The sequence below is a fragment of the Felis catus genome, chromosome B4 (assembly GCF_018350175.1).
Source record: "Felis catus isolate Fca126 chromosome B4, F.catus_Fca126_mat1.0, whole genome shotgun sequence".
NCBI lineage: Eukaryota > Metazoa > Chordata > Mammalia > Carnivora > Felidae > Felis > Felis catus.
In genome coordinates, this window is record NC_058374.1 from 26,034,209 (window position 1) to 26,055,542 (window position 21,334).

At 39.0% G+C, this 21,334-nt stretch overlaps 1 protein-coding gene across 9 annotated transcripts in view; it reads right to left on the bottom strand.

The window, feature by feature from the left end:
* ODAD2 (outer dynein arm docking complex subunit 2) overlaps positions 1-21,334 on the bottom strand; it is a 179,211-nt gene that overhangs the window by 116,134 nt on the left and 41,743 nt on the right. For all 9 annotated transcript variants that reach the window (XM_023256476.2, XM_023256475.2, XM_023256477.2 and 6 more), the window contains 6 exons: positions 11,594-11,740; positions 10,993-11,202; positions 8,797-9,039; positions 8,355-8,465; positions 5,995-6,149; positions 4,650-4,892 (listed from right to left, as the gene is read on the bottom strand). In XM_023256476.2, the coding sequence (XP_023112244.2) occupies positions 4,650-4,892; positions 5,995-6,149; positions 8,355-8,465; positions 8,797-9,039; positions 10,993-11,202; positions 11,594-11,740 (1,109 nt within the window). The remainder of the gene's footprint in view (positions 1-4,649; positions 4,893-5,994; positions 6,150-8,354; positions 8,466-8,796; positions 9,040-10,992; positions 11,203-11,593; positions 11,741-21,334) is intronic.

A 21,334-nucleotide genomic window follows, 5' to 3' on the forward strand; every position in this document is an offset into this window, starting at 1 on the left:
GCATGTTAACTATACTGAAATTAAAATAAAGAACTCAATTAAAAATCAATTAGTAATCATCAAGAGACAAAAAGATGATTTATGACACAGTCACACAGTGATATGGGAAAACACATACTACTAACAAGACACACAGTGATAAAATATATATGAAAAGTATATATAGAAAAAAAAAAAAAACCCAACAACCTCAAGGTAGCTTCTCAAGCTGAGCTCAACCCCATCCCAGGGCTTTTGTGTTTGCTGCTCCTTGTCTGGGTTCTTCCCTCAGGCTGTCCTCTTATCTCTCAGATCTTTGTTCAAATATTATCCTCTCAGAGACTACTGTCCTGTCTTCCACTTTCTCTTTCCTCTTTCCACTGCTGCTAATGTAACCACCTTCACTCACTCTCTTTCAATTGTGCAGTTTTCTTTTTTTAAGTTTATTTATTTTGAGAGAGACAGAGACAGCGCCAATGGGGGAGGGACAGGAGGGAGACAGAGAAAAACATGCAGTCTCTGCACTACCAGCAAAGAGCCTAATGCAGGGCTCGATCCCATGAAACCGCGAGATCATGACCTGAGCCGAAACCAAGAGTTTGGTGTGCTTAACTGACTGAGCCACCCAGGTGCCCCTATAGTGCTAATTTCTTTATAGCATTTAGCACCATCTGAAATTGTTTAAGAGTTTAGAGTCTGTGTCCCACATACACAACAGAATGTAAGTTCCAAGAGAACAGGAACTTTGCTTTGGGTATGCTATCCTTTCAGTGCCTACCACAAAAGATACTTGATTAATATTTGTGTAATGAATAAGGAATAAACAAATAACAATATAACTCTAACTAACTAACATCTGCAGGGAAAAGATGAAGCTCGGGAGGTAGAAGGGGCCAGGAGGCAAATGCTTTAAATACCAGGTGAAGGAATTTAGGTTTGGTTTTTTTTTTTTTAATTTTTTTTTCAACATTTATTTATTTTTGGGACAGAGAGAGACAGAGCATGAACGGGGGAGGGGCAGAGAGGGAGACACAGAATCGGAAACAGGCTCCAGGCTCTGAGCCATCAGCCCAGAGCCTGATGCGGGGCTCGAACTCACGGACCACGAGATCATGACCCGGCTGAAGTCGGACGCTTAACCGACTGCGCCACCCAGGCGCCCCTAGGTTTGGTTTTTAAAGGCTCAGAAGTCCCTGATGGTTCCTTAAGCCAAGGAAACAACCCTATCAGATCTACAGTTTAGGAAACCAAATTTCAGTGCCATGCAGGAAGGTATGGAAGGGGACAGATGTGAGATGAGACCAAACAGGACCTGCTTCAATGGTCCAGGTAAAAGAAGACAGAACCTCAACTGAGGGCAGAGAGCAGGACACATTCAAAAAACATTCAGAGGCAGTGGGTGTAGTTGGCAGATATGAGCAGACAAAAAGTAAACAAGAGCCAAAGGTCAAAAGAAATACACAAAACCATTTCTGACAAACATTTATCAGGTGCTAATGAACACCTCGTGCTTTTCAGAAAGATAAATACATCAGAAAAGTGTCTTCTAAGTCTGGCTGATGTTCTTCTCTCGAAGATATCGTGGGTAACAACTAGTGTTCCTTGGTGTCTGAAACATCTGAGCCTAAGGCTCCAATAACCAAATCCAAAAAGAGTTATAGTGGCTTTAGTGCTTGTATATCAGACATGTGGTTAGACCAGAATCACATTAACAGGGCTCCAAGGCTATCGAGTTTCAGGCTTCCTGTGAAGGAAGAGGACCTGACTGAACACAAATGAATCACAAATGCCAGGAAAGTGAGAAGGAACAAGGTACTACCAGAGACTACTGGCATATGTTATGAGCTTCCTCTAATAATCAAATGGTGAAATAGCAAACTACACTTCAGCAGAGTTGATGTATGGCCCCACAATATGTGGTACTCTGTATATGTCTATGTGAATGGTGTTCCCTAGGGTTGTGCAGGGTATATGCATACACAGTAGCCCTGAGTGCCTGGTCACACATATTGAAGAGCTCAATGAATGAGTGAATCAAAATCAAATTATATAGGAGATATATAGGAGAATCATAGTCTAACAAGATTACAGGTGTGACTCATGTATCCAATCAACCATCTCAAGAAACTGCCAACTTAGACTGAAGGGGACAGAGATAGGATGAAATGAAGGAAGGTTTTCAGACCTCTGGGAGTCTATAGGATAGGCCAAAAGAGCTATCAAGCTGCAAATAATGAGGTGTTATTGTTTCCATAGCCAGGATTCATGGGCACTGAATTCAAAGTTAAAATTGCCACCCGACCACTTTGGCCTCCCCATGCCTCTAAATCAACAAGCAACGAAGGGAGTTACTGTGTTGGCTGGGGTGATCCCAATTACCAAGGGTAAATTGAACTGCTATTCCACAATGGAAGTAAAGAAGACTATATCTGGAAAACAGGAGATCCCTTAGGGCAGGTCTTAAGTATTACCATGCCCTGTGATTAAGGTCGATGGAAAACTACAACAGCCCAATCCAGGCAGGACTACTAATGGCCCAGACCCTCAGGAATGAAGGTTTGGGTTACCCCACCAGGTAAAGAACCACATCCAGCTAAAGTGCTTGTTGAGGGCAAAGGGAATATGGAATGAGAAATGAAAGAAGGTAGTTATAAATACCAGCTATGACCACATGACCAGTTACAGAATGAATATTGTAATTGTCATGAATATTCTTTATTTTGTTATAAATATGTGTGTATCTTTGTTTTCTTCCCTCTCTTATCCTCTTGTCATGTAACATGAGACATGATGACTTTATATCATGGCTTTTTTTTTTTTAATTTTTTTTTCCAATGTTTATTTATTTTTGGGACAGAGAGAGACAGAGCATGAACGGGGGAGGGGCAGAGAAAGAGGGAGACACAGAATTGGAAACAGGCTCCAGGCTCTGAGCCATCAGCCCAGAGCCTGACGCAGGGCTTGAACTCACAGACTGCGAGATCGTGACCTGGCTGAAGTCGGACGCTTAACCGACTGCGCCACCCAGGCGCCCCTATATTATGGCTTTTAAGAATGGTTAGCTTTATATCAGAGTATTTAAGTAACAGGATATCAAGAAGAAGAGTAAATATCATCCAAGAACTCTGCTTCCTCTTCTGGGAAAAGGGTTAGTGTATTTTCAGTGGTACACTGGATAGTTGTATAGTATTAGGCAGGAATATGGCCTTGTTATTATCTTTCTACAGATCTTAAGCATGGTTTAAGGAGATGCATGAACGGGTACCAAGTTGACAAAGAGGGGACATGTTATAGCTAATGTTTATAAGTCGAGTGGATTAAGGGATACCCAGATATTTAGTCAAATGTTATTTTGCATATTTCTGTGAACATGTTTTTTGGATGAGGATGATATTTAAATTGGTAGACTTTGAGTACAGCAGATTATTCTCCATAATGTTAGTGGGCTTCATCAAATCAGTTGAAGGCCTTAACAGAAAAAGGCTGACTTCCTCTGTGGAATTCTGCCAGCAGACTGCCTTGACCTCAAACTGCAGCTCTTTCCTGAGTCTCCAACTTTCCAGGCTCCCCCATCAGAATGTGGACTTGCCAAGACACCACAATCACATGAGCCAATTCCTTAAATATATCTCCATATGTCTCCTCCCTCTACCTTTCTCATCCTGTTGCTTCTGGTTCTCTGGAGAACCCTTATACAATAGCTTTGGCCTATATGGGTTCTTCCCATTCTGGACTTTATACACACACACACACACACACACACACACACACACACACACACACACACACTTAAATATATTTATGTCTCATATAAATATATTTATATATGTTTAATTTATATACAAGTTATTATTTCTATGTTTAAGTATATATTTGTATATATAATCTCTATATAATCTTGCCATTGTTCTTTTTATTTTTTAGACAAACAACCCAATTTTTTTAAGTTTATTTATTTATTTTGAGAGAGAGAGACTGCACAGGAGGGGCAGAGAGAGAGAGAGAGAGAGAGAGAGAGAGAGAGAGAGAATACCAAGCAGACTCTGTACTGTGACAGTGCAGAGTCCAATGTGGGGCTCGATCTCACAATCGTGAGACCATGACCAGGGCCAAAATCAAATCAGATGCTTAACTGACTGAGCCACCCAGGCACCGCTTGCTATTGTTCTTAAGTTGTACTACATTTAAATCTTTTCTTCCTAATTAGACAAGAATTTGTTTCAGGACCAAGATCACAGCTGAAAACCCTTTGTCTTCTCCCCTCATCAATTCACAGCACTTCTTAGGTACTCAAAATAAGTTTGCTGAATCGAACTGAGAAATAAGAAGGATACTATACTAGAACTACCTAGGCTCTTAGAGAGAGAGAGAATTCTTCCCTAGGAAGCAGAGAAAAACTTTGTTGATTGTACGAAGGTTTCTGCATGGGAAATTAATTACTGGGAATTTTAAGTCCTCCCAATATGCCTAGCCTTAGCCCTCCAGCTCCTCCTAGGGAACAATTTGGCTCGGTAACTCATTACTGGTAACCTCGTGGCTATTTATATATAAATCCGTTTTACTTCTGCATCATTTGTGCACCCCAATTCTAAGGGAGGACACTGTTTCTGACTACCCAAGCATTCCCCCATCACTCTCAAATAAAATCTTTCTGTTGCCAGGCCACTTACATCATACTTTCAGGTTCTACTGCACAAGCACCAACTGCTTTTGTGACATTGACAAGAAGAGCTTGGTTTACTCCAACGAGGAGGTTCACAAGTGGTGGAATGCCACCACATTTCCGGACAAGGACACGATTTTCATAGTCCTGACAACATTCTCCCAATGCACCAACCACATTCACAAGTACCTCTTCGGGCTGGTCAGTTAAAAGTCCCACCAAAGTTTCAATGGCTTTGTATTCCCGAAACCTAAATTCATCAAGAGAAGAAGAGGTGGGGGGGGGGGGGGGGAGGGGAGGAGAAACAGTATTACTTTTGGTATAATTAGCTAATAACATTAAGAGCCCAAAATTACTAAATGCCAACTACATGCTCAAACGGTCTATACAAAAACTCTATGATGCAGATACTACCATAATCCCCATTTTCAGAAAGCTAATTCAAAGCCTGGTAAATAGTGAAGCTGGTTTCCACTTCCAGCCATCCGCGCCATTAATCACTATACTGTATGGTCTCTAAGACAACTACCAACTTCTTCCAAATCAGAGTGTCAGCAATTCTACTATGCTATAGGTGTCTGCCCCATGTCACAGAGACTATTTTACATGAACAAAGCAAAATAAACCTATTTTGTGTTAAATAAGACATGTGAATTTCTTGTTAAAATCATCACAATGAGACAAGGAAGGTTGCCTCAGAATATCCATCACAGAGTGTGAGAACCCTAAAAATATATGAAGAGACAAATCTGAAGATTAAATCAGTTATAAAGTTTACAAATAATTTAAAATTCAATGAAATTATCTGACAGTGGCTACACAGCCCTTGAGCTGGCATTTAGCTGACTCATCTTGTTTAACTTTAGAAAAGCAAAAAGAATGGAACCACTTCCATCTCTAAAGATTCAGTGGGACTTCATCCCCTCACCTTGATAGGTCTCTGCAGGAGATCAGAGGTACTTGTCATTTAAATGGCTGCCCACAAGCAAAAGAGCCCATTCACACAGATAAGATTATGTTAGCACATCCCTTAGCTTTACTAAGTGAGGCACAGAAAACCATAGCCAGGTGGTGGGATAGGAAGTAGAAGTCTTTCATTTCTAAAAATCCTTAATACTGCCAAATTAGTCTAGAACATAAATATATGGAAACTATACGAGTAGCATTATAATTGATTCTTTATTAAAATAACATTACGGGAATGTGTTTCAATGGGCATATTTTTTATGCATCTATACTTTTATTTAGAAACATTTATATCTTAATGAAAGATGTTTTAGTTGAAAGTTAAGAATACAGCTATTCCTCGATGGCCATATTTTTATTACAGAATATTGAATGTCTTCTCTTACTTGGTCACATTCTCTTTGCTGATGGAACATTTCCATATTGCCCCAGTGACAGCAGCCAACCGTTCTTTATTGTCCGTGTTATCGAGCAGACTGGCCAGGCGTTTAAGACCTCCGTGCAGTCTAACGAGATCACGGGTTTCCTTATCCTCAGCACACTACACACAAAAATCAAATCAGAGGCTCTCAGCGATCAAAGCATATCAAGCTTTCTGTAATTGCTAAAGAGGCTGCCATTTTAGTGGCGGTGAAACTTCTTTTCAAAGAGTATCATTTTCTGAAGGGGCCTCCAAGTAAAATCTAATTCTTCTCTGTACTGGCAGCTATCTGACACTGTCTCTTTTCCCTTACATAATTTTGGCTGCGTCTAGCAGTTTCTACATACTTAGAAATTCTGCCAAGCCAATTCTGAGGTAACCTGGGCTTCCACCAAGACAGAAACAGAGATTGGTTGGTTAGAAACCTAGAACACCACATGCGTGGACAGAGGATTTCTACAGTGATGCAACACACAGTCTTCGGAAAATGTAGCAGAGAAAACACAAGTGATACGGATTCAGTCAGAGCTTCAATGACCCCCAACATCTAGGAGATGAGCATTTCCTCAATAGAGTTTCTATGCCCAGAGCAGTAAGTTATAGCAATAGCAACTGACATTATATTCACATATGTTTATCCACGTTTGTGTCATCCTTTGAAACAAATACGTACTACATAGATGTTCCCAGCTGATCGTCCTTCCCAGGTTAAAGAGCAAAAAGATGATAAATTTAGTATAGATATGCTATCATCCTAAGTATACAGTTGGTCTCTGAGGCCATATGATACAGATGCATGTCATGGATCATCCATGAGGGCCACTAGAAGAAATCCTCATTGTAATGCACCACAAGGCACCTGTCAGGCTTTTCTTCTATTTATGACTTTTGCTTCTGGTTCAGTTCCAACTTTAGAAAAAATAATCACTATTTCTAACCAATCATTCATAGTTACTCAGATAAGGCTTATATACACAAGTCAAGGCTATATATCCTTGTTTTGAACTGAGTTGTGTTCCCTCAAAACTCACATATGTCAAAGTCCTAACCCCCGTACCTCAGAATGTAAGTTAAGGTCTTTAAAGAGGTAACGAAGGATAAATAAGGCCAGAGGTGGGCTCTAATCCAATATGACTGATGTCATAAAATATAAGGACACAGAGGAAGGAACATGTGGAGACACAGGAAGAATGGTATGTGAACATGAAGACAGCCACCTACAAGCCAAGGAGAGAGTCCTCAGAAAGCACCAATGCTGCGGACACCTTGATCTCAAACTTCTAGCTTCCAGAACTATAAGGTAATAAATATCTGTTATTTAACAGGCCACCATATGGTATTTTGTTTTGGTATTTTGTTTTGTTCTAGCAAACTAATACCATCCTCTACTGACATGAACCCCTTTTTCTGACTCTGACTTTTTGGCATACTCTCACTGTGCACATTTTATTATCTACCTACCTACCTACCTACCTACCTACCTACCTACCTACCTATCTTTACATGTTTATTTTTGACAGAGCAAGTACAAGTGCGGAAGGGCAGAGAGAGACAGGGAGACGCAGAATCCAAAACAGGCTCCTGGCTCTGAGCTATCAGTGCAGAGCCCAATGTGGGGCTCAAACCCACAAACTGTGAGATCGTAACCTGAACGGAAGTTGGACACTTAACCGACTGAGCCACCCAGGTGCCCCAATATGCACATTTTAAATGCATTCCTCTAGGAAATGGACTCTGATTTCTCAGATAGGTAGAAGCTGGCATGGCCAGCAACCAGCCATCTACTAATTTTTCGAAGCCATCTTTACTTCTAATCTGTTTTCTGGTATACTATAAAATGTATAGCTCACAAAAAGTTAACAAAGGTTAAAGTAAATAATAAAAAGATAAAACAGGAATACACACACACACACACACGCAAGCTCACACTCATTCATCCATCCATTTTGTCTTGGTAGAAAATAAATTTCTCAACTATTATGTTTGAATAGGGTGCCTGTAAAACAATGTAAAGGCACCATGTATATATTTTCCTATTTTACACTAAGTAATTTGTTTTAGGAGAGAAAGACATGTAAGTGCCTTCTAGAAATGTAAATAATCAAGACATGTTGGTGCAGGTTTCTCTCTCACATATACAGGCCATCTGTCATTAGCACAGGACAGTGGTTCTCAGACCTATGTGTACAGGAAAATCCCTAAAGCGTTCTTGTTAAAAATGCTGATTCCTGAGTCCTGACACCAGAGAATGAGAACCCATGTTTAGAAACACCACCTTAACTACATGGAGAAGAAGACCACAGCTGCCCACAGAGTCCCCCACACCTGGTAGATGGCCATGGCACAGTGTTCCTGCAATTGTTCGTTCTCACTATTTAGGTTCTTCACCAGATTTTCAATGATCCTTTCTGCTTTGATCGCAGCTCGGTAGTTTTCCTAGGAACACAAATTTAAATATTTATGTGTGTAAGACACGAATATTAAGTACCTATCTATACTTACTAATAATTATGTCAAACAAACTTTCTTAATAAACACTAAAGTCCAAGGTTAACACAACTATATAAGAAGAGAATTTAGTCAACATTTTCAAAAATACATCACACGGGTACCAATTTAATTAATGTTCTGTTAGTTTCATCTTCTTTAATAGACTGCTGACTTCTCAAAAAAAATCCTTAGCAGTCATGATAACCTTGAAAATTATTTTTCAACTAAAGAAAGTCAAGGTAAATGAAAGCAAGGGAAGCAGAGCTGGCTTGAGTACCTCTGATGCACATTCTTGCAATGTCCCTACCACTGGAATTAGCATGTTTTCATGAGACGTCTTCAGTAAGCGAGCCAACAAAGGAATGCCCCCAGCTTTACGAATGGCTTCTTTATTTGTGTAACTCTTACTGCAGCTCCACAATGCCAGAGCCCCACAGCGAGCCACTTCCACGTCTCTGGCATCATACAGACTCGATTGAGCCGGTTCTGCTGAACTCTTTCCACAGTCGAGTAGAGCGACCTACAAGAATAGGTGAATATGATGTACATGGGAATCTTTAAAATAAAACAACATATCCCTCAATAGCTACAGGGTTGCTACCAAGATAATCTCCATCAAAAATAAGAATCCTTTACTGGGCACTTGGGTAGTTCAGTAAGTTTCAGACTCTTGATTTCAGCTCATGTCATGATCTCACAGTTCATGAGTTCGAGCCCCACATTGGGCTCCGTGCTGACAGTTCAGAGCTGCTTGAGATTCTCTCTTTGCCCCTCCCCCTCTCACGTGTGTATGCTCTCTCTCAAAATAAAATAAACTTAAAAAACAATAAGAATACTTTTACAAATTAACTTTCATACTACACATGAAAAACAAAGAAACAAAACCTTTCAAAACACCTTCCTCCAAATTTGGGAGTGTTTACATTTCCTTTCTATAAGAAATTTAATCTCACCAAGATTGTATTTTCTTAACATAGCTATAATATATGCATTAGGAAGATTTGTAAACTACATCCTCAGTCCTGGTATCTCAGAAAACTAGAGTCCCTAAAGCCATTAGAACTTTCTATGAGAACTGAATGGCTTGTATATTCTTAAAACCTGAGACCTCTTTGGAGGACATGGCTCCCCACCTGAGCTACCAAAACCAACCAATCCACATGGCACAGCTGCCAGGATCATTTCTTTCCTTTCTTTTCTTCTTATTCCTTCCTTCCTTCCTTCCTTCCTTCCTTCCTTCCTTCCTTCCTTCCTTCCTTCCTTCCTTCCTTCCTTCCTTCCTTCCTTTTGCAATAACTAAAGTCACTGAAGACTTTAAGGGAAAGGCAATTTATATAGATAAGCAGTAGCTTATCTATATAAGTAAGGGTGCTCCAGAGGAAGTGAAGCCAGGGCACCCAGGGTTATCTCTACCCTGTGTGTGTCTAGTTCATTCTTCTCTCTGCAGGCCAGATTCCATGGATATGTCCACATAATCATGACCACCATCTTGAGTTTAGTAAAGAGTAGTCCAGACTAAGTAGAGTCTCTGATTCCTAATGCCAAATTCCTGGGAGAGACATCTGTGGGACTGGCTTGAGTCAAGTGGATACTCATGGCCTAACTAGTTACAGCCCAAGGAAGGACATTTAGATGGCTTTTCATTCTAATTTTTTTTTTAACGTTTATTTATTTTTGAGACAGAGAGAGACAGAGCATGAACGGGGGAGGGTCAGAGAGAGGGAGACACAGAATCTGAAACAGGCTCCAGGCTCTGAGCTGTCAGCACAGAGCCCGACACGGGGCTCAAACTCACAAACTGTGAGATCGTGACCTGAGCCGAAGTCGGACGCTTAACCGACTGAGCCACCCAGGCGCCCCAGATGGCTTTTCATTCTAAAACAATGGGATGAACAGAGAGCAGACAGCTTGAAAATATATGTCCCCAACAGTTATTCCCTTAGTATCTATAAATAATCTAAACTCTTCAGCTCTTGGATAAGGCCCTGTGTGACCACCATGGTCCCTCACTTTCACCTCCTACTACCCAGCCCATCTCATCTTAGGTCTAGCCACATTAGCCACTTGCGGTTTCCAAATACTCTGTTGTTTTCCAGTTCTGGGCTTTTAGCAACACAGCTTCATCTTTCTGAACTGCCTTTCCCTGGTGTGTCTGCATGACAAATACCTACTCGCTTTTCAAGACTGAGCAAAGGTTGGGTACCTGGATGGCTCAGTCAGTTAAGCATCTGACTCGATTTCAGCTCAGGTCTTGATCTCACAGTTCATGAGATCAAACCCTGTGTCAGGCTGTGCATTGACAGTGTAGAGCCTGCCTGAGATTCTCTCTCTCCCTCTCTCTCAAAATAAAAAAACATTTTAAAAATTAAAAAAAAAAGACTCAGCAAAGGCAACATCTCCTTTAGGAAGGACAGCAGAGAGTTGACATCTTAGTGGCAGAGGGTGAGCTGATGACGATGTCAGCAGTACTCACCAGTTTGGTGATGCCCCCGTAGCGTCTCACTGCCTGTCGGGCTCTTCTAAACTTGGCAACATTTGCGATTGTCTCAGCTGCCAAACATTTCAGACTCTTATGTGGAGAATCAAGTGTATTAACCATAACTGGTAAGCCCCCAAGGTCAACAATATTACGTCTGATTTGAGGATTATGACTGATTTCCTTCAGGATTTTTAATGAACCAATCTAAATGAGAAAAAGTAGTTAGAGGTGAAAATAAGTGTTTAACCAGCACAAGTTTTTTAAAAATTCCAAGTCTACTTAAAATCCTTCCCCAGTGAAGTTTTTTAAAGAAATATTTTCTATTCCCGGGTGTTCCACGCATGTTCCTCATTGTCCCTCAATTATGTAAACAAACATTCATCATTTAAGAAGCACATACTGATGGGAAGGAACCAGAAGATAAAGAAGAAAGGCAGAGATGCGAAGAGCAGCTAACAGTACAAGGAGCAAGTTATCAGTGATAAGAGCAGACAAAGACAAGAAGTAGGCAGAAGTAGCAGGCACCTATTGGTAAAAAGAGAAGCACGAGAAGTTGTTTAGAAGGTTTGTCACCCATGTCAGGTAAGCCACTCACTTTACATTTGACTTCGTCTGTATCAAGCAAATTTATTAACACTTCAAGGCCTCCAACATCCCTGATTGCCAACTGGCAGGTCTCTTGCGCTAAGTTGAAATCCTTCATTGAACACAGTGCGATCACTGTAGCTGTCTGATTTCCTCCCTATGAAGACACAATGCCATAGAAAGGTTAAATAAGGTCATGCTTCCATGGAAATTTACTTAATGGTTATGAATCCATGAACTGGGAAATGTGTCTCCCCCTACACGGCACATTAAATTTTTTTAAGTTCTCTGAGTGGGTTATAATTTGTTAAATGAATCATGTAGAGCTGAAGCATGAAAAAGCTTTACAGAGTATCATAAAACATTATTCCAATTAAGAGTCAACATTTAAAGGTGGTCTGTCTGCTTTAAACAGCTATGACATTAGGCGGTATTAGTACATTAAATAGAGTCAAGGGGCAAGCCTTGAGAGATCGACTGAGGAATGTAAGTTTTATGTAGAGGTAATAGGCAGTCCCTATAAGTTCTTGAATAGAGTACTGTGCAATCCAAACTGTGCCTGAAAATTATTCTTACAGATGTATGTGGAACAGTCTGGAACAGTCTTTCTGGAGAAAGGGAAACCCTGTGGAAAGCAGTATAACAGTCATGCTGGGACCGCGGTAGGTCGGGGAAGGGCTGTGGGGTGGGGAGTGAGGAGGCAATTCCATTAAGAACTGGAGATTACTCAGTGGGTTGATGAAGGAGAAAAAAAGAAGCCTTCAGTATCATGGGCAAAATATTGGCCCAACGTAGAGAATCATGCAATCAACGTCTGCTTAGCTGATCACCAAATGTAAAGGGTAGTGGGGAACTGTTCCTTTAAGGTAAAACAATCTGGGATATTAAACAACAAAGTAATGATTGATCAGTGAAACAAACCTGCCAGGAAATTATCATCAGAATTCACTGCAGGGATTCTTAGGCAGTGTCCACTGATCGTTAATGCTTTGAAAATCATCTGAAGGACACAGCATAGTACCTATTACTTCTCCCGCTATTAAGACTAGGTGGTAAATAAGAGTTCCAGTATAAGTGCTGAAAGAGTTTGTAGGAGCAATATTTCTAACAGAGCAAATAACAAAAGCAATATTTCTAACAGAGGTAAGAATAGACATTTCTGTAAAGTGTGCTCATGAAAGATGGCTTTGGATCTCTACTTCAAAACATAGTACCAATGGCCTCAAATAAACCTTTCTTTCCTTTTTGAGGAAAGACACCTGCAAATTCTGTTTATTCTCATTTGCTAATTATTACTTTATATTGCTACATCTATTATATATAAATGTACAGAGATATAGTCTATACACTTAGCACAAAAATGGAAATTATATTCAAGCAGCCCAAGCCCCTCCTTCTATCACATATGTAAAACCTCTTGTGAATTCAGTAAAATGTATTACTTTTAAAATAAGAAGCTGAAATAGAACTATAAGAACTTAAGCATCCAAAAGAGGGAAAGGTTGAGACTTCAGCCTTTCCTCTTACCCTTCCAGAAAACTCCCTCTACATCTCTAAAAACGTTATGAACCACTATCCTGTGTTGACATCACTGTCATTGTCTGCTTTTCATACTAATTTTCTTTCTGGGTAATCCAGGCTGTCCACTAGATTCAAGATCAAGTTTACAATGACAAAAGCCTTCATTTTATTATTTACATTTAAAATAGTAAGTTTTGTTCTTACAGCTCCTAATGTCTTTTTCTTGATATCAAGAGAAATTTTAACACCACCAATTTTCCTACAGTTGGTTTGAAATATAAAGCAGTAAATCCTTCATTTATTACTTTCAGTTTTATAATCTCCCTTGTTTGGGGGGCACAGGACACCCCCCCCCCCACACACACACAAGCACTTAAAAACAGAAGCCAGGTATTTCATAAACCATAGAGAATAATCTAAATGCTAACCATAATTAAAGAAAATACTACAGAAAAAAAGCACTAAAAAAAAAGAGACAGAAAGAGAGAGGGAGAAAATTAATTTTAAAAGGCTCTTTTGTTGAATTTAAATGGTTAAAAAAAGAAAGCTCCCCTGGGATGGATACCTGAAGGAACAGAGCTGGGCTCCCACATTAAAAGTTTGCAAATGCAAACCAAGAGCTTCAGATAGAGTTCTTTAGGCAGTGGCTTCAGACCCCAGCATGGCTTGAAAGCAGGAAGACGTCAAACAGCATGTCATACCTCAGTCAAGCCAAGGGAGTCCACCCACACCCGTCAGACTCGGAAGGAGAAAGTGCCGTCCCAGCATTCTCAGTTGTGCGTGATCAAGGACCTTCTTGACTGCTATTCTTGCACTGTGTTTTCTTTGGTAGTATTTTCCTACTTATACATTCAGCACAATCATTGTTTCCTATGTCACTTCAAGGTTTCTTACTTTTTCTCTTCTAGATTATTCCTACCTTTTGTGCTTTATTTCATTATATACATTGTAACCAGTGACATAAAATTTTTAAAGGGCCGGGTCATTTCAGCAGATGCCCAGAAAGGTAAGATGTTATATTTTTCTGAATTATCTCTAAGCCAATTGTGAAGCCAAAGGATGGAAAATTTACATTTATCATGAGGAAGTTAGATCCTTCTAGAAAAAAAAATTCTGTAAATCATCAGCTTTTTCTGAAAATCTGGAAACATATTCATAGGCTTGAGAGATTTTTTTAGAACAGTTTTATATTAGGGAAAGTTAGTTTTTCCACATTTCAGGATTCAGTTCTACTCTTGTAGACCACACTCCCCAAAGGATTATAAATCTTTCAGAATGAATACCAGAGGAAAGGAGCCAAAATATTCAACATACAGAGCCGCAAATGTTGGCCAATTGCTATTCTTTAAATACCAGCTATGTCAAAGGATTTTCAAATGTTTGTTCTACTTTGACCAGATGCCATAAACATCTTACTAAGGAGAAGCAGTGCAAATATGCTTGTTTTTCAATTAAATCTCCCCGGAGAATGTAATTAGTTGCCAATACTTATTTTCACATTTTATCACGTATTTGCATTTGTAAAGTTTTAAGAGCTGGAGAAAACATAGTAAAATATTATTTTACTAGCTTCTGAAGGGTTTTGAAGAATGCTTCCAATAAGCTTTTCCACTTCTTAAATTAAGGCAAGTCTTTTGCTGGTTGTCTTCCTGCCCCTGCTTCTCCTCAGACATCTCCAGGCTCAGTGTGCCTTCCGATACTTTGTGGCTCGTGTTCCTTTCTATGACCAGGAAGCATTTGTTCCTTGTTACAATCACGTTTCAAACAGGCAAAAGTTGAATGAATGTTGCTTTCCCTCGTTTTTTTCAAAATTTCTTTTGGAAGGACAAGATCAATAGAGGACACGTTTCTAAATAATGTTTCTCATGGTTTTAAATAGAACTTTTGAAATAAAGTAGTATTACCTTATCTGGTCTATAGGGTAATATCTACCTCCAACCCCCTTACTGCTGATAACAGAGAAATAAACATTTACTGAGTTGAGATGAAGAATGTATTCGAGACTAGATTAGGGGGCAAGCTGTCTCTGGTCATTTTTTTATTCTTGCATTCAAAAAATTTGCACACTTACTTTTCACCAAGTTCGAGGCCAGGTATTAGAGACATCCTAGTAAACAAAAACAGACATGGTCTTTGCCTCGTGGAGCTCATCAAATGTAGTAGAGAAGATTTTAATTTCTGAAGCCCATTCAAATAAACGAAAACTTGAAGAAGTGCTATGCAAACTTGCAGTCAAGGACTCTGACTGGGCGGGGACAACAGGGGAGGTTTCCCTGAGGAATGTATGTCTGGATTGAAGTGTGGACAGAGTGGGAGACCTTCCCTGGTGAAGGAGGAGGGAAGTGATGAAAGGCACGCCAGTCAGAGGAATCAGTATTTGCAAAGGTCGATGGAGAAGCGGAACATGGCCTAACAAAGGCAAGTGTGGCTGAGACCCAGAGAGTGGGTGGTAGATGGTCCAAGATGAGCTGAAAAACTAGGTGGGCAAAGGCACCTGCTGGACCCATAGGCCAGGCTGAATATTTTAATCATTACTCTAAGACTGATAGGAAATATTGAAGGGTTATTGTTTTAGGGAAGGCAGAGAGGACCAACATGAGCTGAGAACATTTTTAGATCATTCTGGCTGAAGAGGCCCCTGGCTAGACAGGGCAAGTGGGACACGTGGAGAGCAGCTCTCCAGAGAAGAGCTAACTGGGATGGAGAGCTCAAGGTGACTCATCATGTGTCATAAAGACTTCAAATAAATTGGCTCAGAAAAGAAGACTATAAAACTAGTAGACGAAACTCTGATGGGCTCCATGCTCACAGGGCCACCGTTTGGAGCTTACTGTCCAAGTCCCACATGACGACCAGAAGAGAAGGCAGGCAGAGGCACAATCAGGAGTGGAGGCTCCTCTTCTGTTCCCCACTGTCTGCAATCAAGGGGCAGTGGATGAGACCCAGTGAGGTGACACAGCCATCACACGGCTATCCAGCTGGCTTTCAATGTTCTCGGCATTTTTGCCTCCGAACATGCTGCTCAGAGAGCAAGAAAAGTGAAGCTCTGCCAGTGACTGTTTATTAATGATGACAGAGGGCCTGGCATCCAGCACAGAGGTTGGCCTACATATACTCTCATCTCCCAGGCTCAGGAATGGGAAAAACTCAATGCTCAAACAGAGTGGCATATGACTATGTTAAGTCAAGGTAGTAAAGTATATTGCTTTGCTTTCTGTTTATTTGCAAACCTATTTTATCCTGATGATTCAGCACTCATAAACCTGAGACTCAAGAGAGGAGACTCAAGAGATCTCCAAGAAAGAAAATAAGAAAATACTGTTCCAGAAGAAAAAAGAAATTAGACTCAGGTTTTTGTATTACAAGCTTGCTGAGAATTTTTATTAGGAATGGGTAAGGAACAACGCAAGCATTCCCTACGCATTCCTTTTAAATACCCATGGAACATTTACAGACATAGACAATCTGCTGGAATGTCCTAGTCACTGCAGTGAGGAAAAATCTGCAGCAAATATAACTGCATTCCTAAAAAGATTCAGAAGAATACACTGAATAATTATGATAATTAATAAAAATAGCTCAGTAGAGTGACCAGATATAAGGGCAGCATTCAAAAATTAGTAACTCCTCATACACTAAGAATAACAAATCAAAATGTGTAATTTGAAAAATGTTCCCATGAAGGGGCGCCTGGGTGGCTTAGTCGGTGAAGCCTCTGACTTTGGCTCAGGTCATGATCTCTCAGTTCATCGGTTCAAGCCCCATGTCGGGCTCTGTGCTGACAGCTCGGAGCCTGGAGCCTACTTTGGATTCTATGTCCTCCTCTCTCTCTGCCCCTCCCCCGCTTGTGCTCTCTCTCACTCTCAAAAATAAATAAACATTACAAATTTTTTAAATTGTATCCATTTGTCAGTTGATGCACATTTAGGCTCTTTCCATAATTTGGCTATTGTTGAAAGTGCTGCTATAAACATTGGGGTACATGTGCCCCTAGCATCAGCATTCCTATATCCCTTGGTATTATGCTAAGTGAAATAAGTCAGGCAGAGAAAGACAGATACCATACGTTTTCACTCATATGTGGATCCTGAGAAACTTAACAGAAGACCATGGAGGAGGGGAAGGGGAAAAAAAAAGTTACAGAGAGGGAGGGAGGCAAACCATAAGAAACTCTTAAGTACTGAGAACAAACTGAGGGTTGATGGAGGTGAGGGAGAGGGGAAAGTGGGTGATGGGCATTGAGGAGGGCAACTGTTGGGATGAGCACTGGGTTATTGTATGGAAACCAATTTGACAATAAATTATATTAAAAAATAAAAAGTAAATAAAAAAATAAAAAATAAAAAAAAATTTTAAATGTTCCCATGCTAGTATTAGCAAAATAATAATAACAAAAATATCTAGGAGTAAATTTCACAAGAAATATGTTGAAAATATATGGAAAAGAAGCTATTAAGTTTTAATACAATTCACAAAAATTTAAAAATAAATGAATGGCCATACTATGTTCCTGAATAGGATAACTCAATTTTACTAAAAACTGCAAACCCGCAACTATATGGTTAATTAATCTTTGACAAAGCAGGGAAGAATATCCAATGGAAAAAACACAGTCTCTTCAACAAATGGTATTGGGAAAACTGGAGAACTAAATGTAAAAAAAATGAAACTGGACCACTTTTTTACACCAGACACAAAAATAAATTCAAAATAGATGACAGACCTAGATGTGAGACAGAAAACCATTAAAATCCTAGAGGATAACATAGGTAGTAACCTCTTTGACATTGGCTATAACAGTTACTTACTAGAGAGATCTCCTGAGGCAAAGGAAATAAAAGCAAAAATAAAACAGGGACTTAATTAAAAAAAAAGTTTCTGCACAGTGAAGAAAGCAATCAACCAAACTAAAAGGTAACCTACTGAATGGAAGAAGATTTTTACAAATGACATATCTGATAAAGGGTTAGTATCTGTCCAAAATATATAAAGAATGTATAAACTCAACACCCAGAAAACAAACAACCTAATTTAAAAATGGACAGAAAATACAAACAGATATTTCTCCAAAGAAGACATATAGATGGCCAATAGACACATGAAAAGATGCTCAAAATCACTCAGCTTTGGGGAAATACAAATCAAAATTACAATGAGACATTACCTCACACCTGTCAGAATGGCTAAAATTAACAACACAGGAAACAAGAGGTGTTGGCAAGGATGTGGAGAATGGGGAACATTCTTGCACTCTTGGAGGCAACGCAAACTGGTGCAGCCACTGTGCAAAACAGTATGGAGGCTCCTCAAAAAGTTAAAAATAGAACTACCTTACGAGCCAGCAATTGCACTACTAGGTATTTACCCAAAGGATATAAAAACACTAATTCAAAGGGATATATGCACCCTGAAGTTTATGGCAGCATTATCAACAATACCCAAATTATGGAAAGAGCCCAAATGTCCATCGACTGATGAATGGATAAAGAAGATGTGGTATGTGTGTGTGTGTGTGTGTGTGTATACACACACACACACACACACACACACACACTATGGAATGTTACTCAGCCATCAAAAAGAATGAAATCTTGCCATTTGCAATGATGTGGATGAAGCTAGAGAGTATTTTGCTAAGTGAAATAAATCAGAGAAAAACAAATACCATATGATTTCACTCATATGTGGGATTTAAGAAACAAAACAAATGAACATAGAGGGTAAAAAAGAGAGGAAAACCAAGAAACAGACTCTTAACTATAGAGATCAAACTAATGGCTACCAGAGGGGGTGGGGGGGTTAGATGGATTAATTGGTGATGAGAATTAAGGAGGGCACTTGTGATGAGCACCACGTGTTGTATATGTGTTGAATCACTAAGTTCTACACCTGAAACTAATATTACACTGCCATTAACTGAAATTTAAATAAAAACTTGAAAAAAATTGCAATTTATCCAAAAGTAATTTCTACATTCATGTAGACCAACCAAAATCCCCAACAGCATTTTTAAGTTTTTTTAAACTTGATTTTCAGTTTTTCTAAAAATTATCTGGAATGGAAAATATGCAAGAAGTAGTTTTAAAATTTTTAAGAAAACTCTCTGGCCAATCAAATATTAAAATATATGAAAGTTACAGTAATTAAAATAGCATGGAACTGGCATGGGCGCATCCAAATAACTCAATGTAATAGTGAAAGATCCAGAAACAAATTCTCACATATGAGATGACTATTCAATAAAGACAGCATGTCAGATCATTAGAAGAAAGAGTAGATGAACCAATAATCTGTGTTGATACAACTGACAATCCATCAAAGAAAAAAAAATTAGATCCCTACCTCACACTATACATAAAGTGAAATCCAGTTGGGACCAAGATCTGAACATTTTTTTAAGCTATAAAATTATCAGAAGGAAATAGAAAAAAATTCTGTTCTCTTGGAATGGCTTCAGAAAAACCTTCCCAGCTCCTAAGACACAAAACTCTTAAGTCAGGAAAGAAACAGTCAAAATATTTATTAATGTACAATTTTAAAGTTTCCAAACAAAAGAGCAGATAAAAAGACATGACAGAGAGAAAATATTCACAAATAATATAACAAAGGACTAATTTTCATTAATAATCAAAAGACAACCACAGGAAAATAGGCAAGGTATCTAATCCAATTGCGTTTAGACTCATGAAAATATTTACCAACCTCATTAGTGATCAGGAATATGCAAATTCACACAACATACATTCTCCCATCCCAATTAGAATTGGCCAAAATATAACATAAAAAGAGACTGTAGATTAGTGAGAATTTGTACCAACGAATATTATTTTTAGGTAAACTATTTTAATACCCTGTAAAGATTTTAAAGACAATCGATGCCTAGACCCCACTTCAGAACAATCTGTTTAAAACCTCCATGAATGGTACCTGGGCATCAGGGCCCTTGTTTTGTTTTGTTTTTTTAGGAGCCTGGCTGATTTCATTCTGTTTGGCATATTACTAATTGAGTGTAAATTGACATTTGCTTTGTGTCAGGAACTATCAAAAACTTTTTCACATAATCCAAGCTTGGTTGATTTATTACTTCTCTTGAAATTTAAAAAATTTCAATGTAGTACCTCTCAAACTTTCCTGGGCATATATTCTTTCTTGTTTAAAATAGCTTTATTGAGGAGGAAATCATATGCAAAAACACTGTACATGTTTAACGTACACAATTTCATGAGTTTGGGCATATGCATACACCTGTGAAGCCATCACCACAATCAAGGTAACAGACACATCCATCACCTCCAAAAGTTTTCTCATGCCTCCTCCCTTTTTGTGGCATTAACACTTACCATAGGATCAAATACTCTTTTACATTTTTTTAAATGCACAATACAGTATTGTTAACTATCAGCACTATGTCGTAGGGCTTTCTAGAGCTTTTTCATTTTGTGAAACTAGAATTTTATACCCATTGAACAACACCTCCACCTTAGAACTATTGAAATTTTATTTATTTATTTTTTCAACGTTTATTTATTTTTGGGACAGAGAGAGACAGAGCATGAACGGGGGAAGGGCAGAGAGAGAGGGAGACACAGAATCGGAAACAGGCTCCAGGCTCTGAGCCATCAGCCCAGAGCCTGACGCGGGGCTCGAACTCACGGACTGCGAGATCGTGACCTGGTTGAAGTCGGACGCTTAACCGACTGCGCCACCCAGGCGCCCCAGAACTATTGAAATTTTAAATGTACATAGTCTTTGACCCAAGCAATTCCACATCAAAAAGACTCTATCCTACAGAAACAGTGTACATATCCAAAGAATACATAAAAATATTTGTTTCAGCAACACTGTAATAATAAAAATTGACATGGGGGACAAGGGAAAAAGTTATAGTAAGGGAGCTGGTATGTAAATTATTGATACATACATATAATAAGATGCTATGTGGTAATTAAAAGGACTGTGGCAGATATGGAAGATCACCAAGAAAACACGAAATATAAAAAGCAAAATATAGAGCAATATAGTATGACTTCATTTTGTGTATAAAAATTATATATGTGTGTGTACGTATATATATATATATATATATATACGTGTATGTGTGTGTGTGTGTGTATATATATATATATGTGTATATATATATATATATATATATATATATATATATATATATATGAAACATCTGGAAAAGGTCTTTCCCTTTTATTCTTTGGCATGGCTTAAATATTCACCA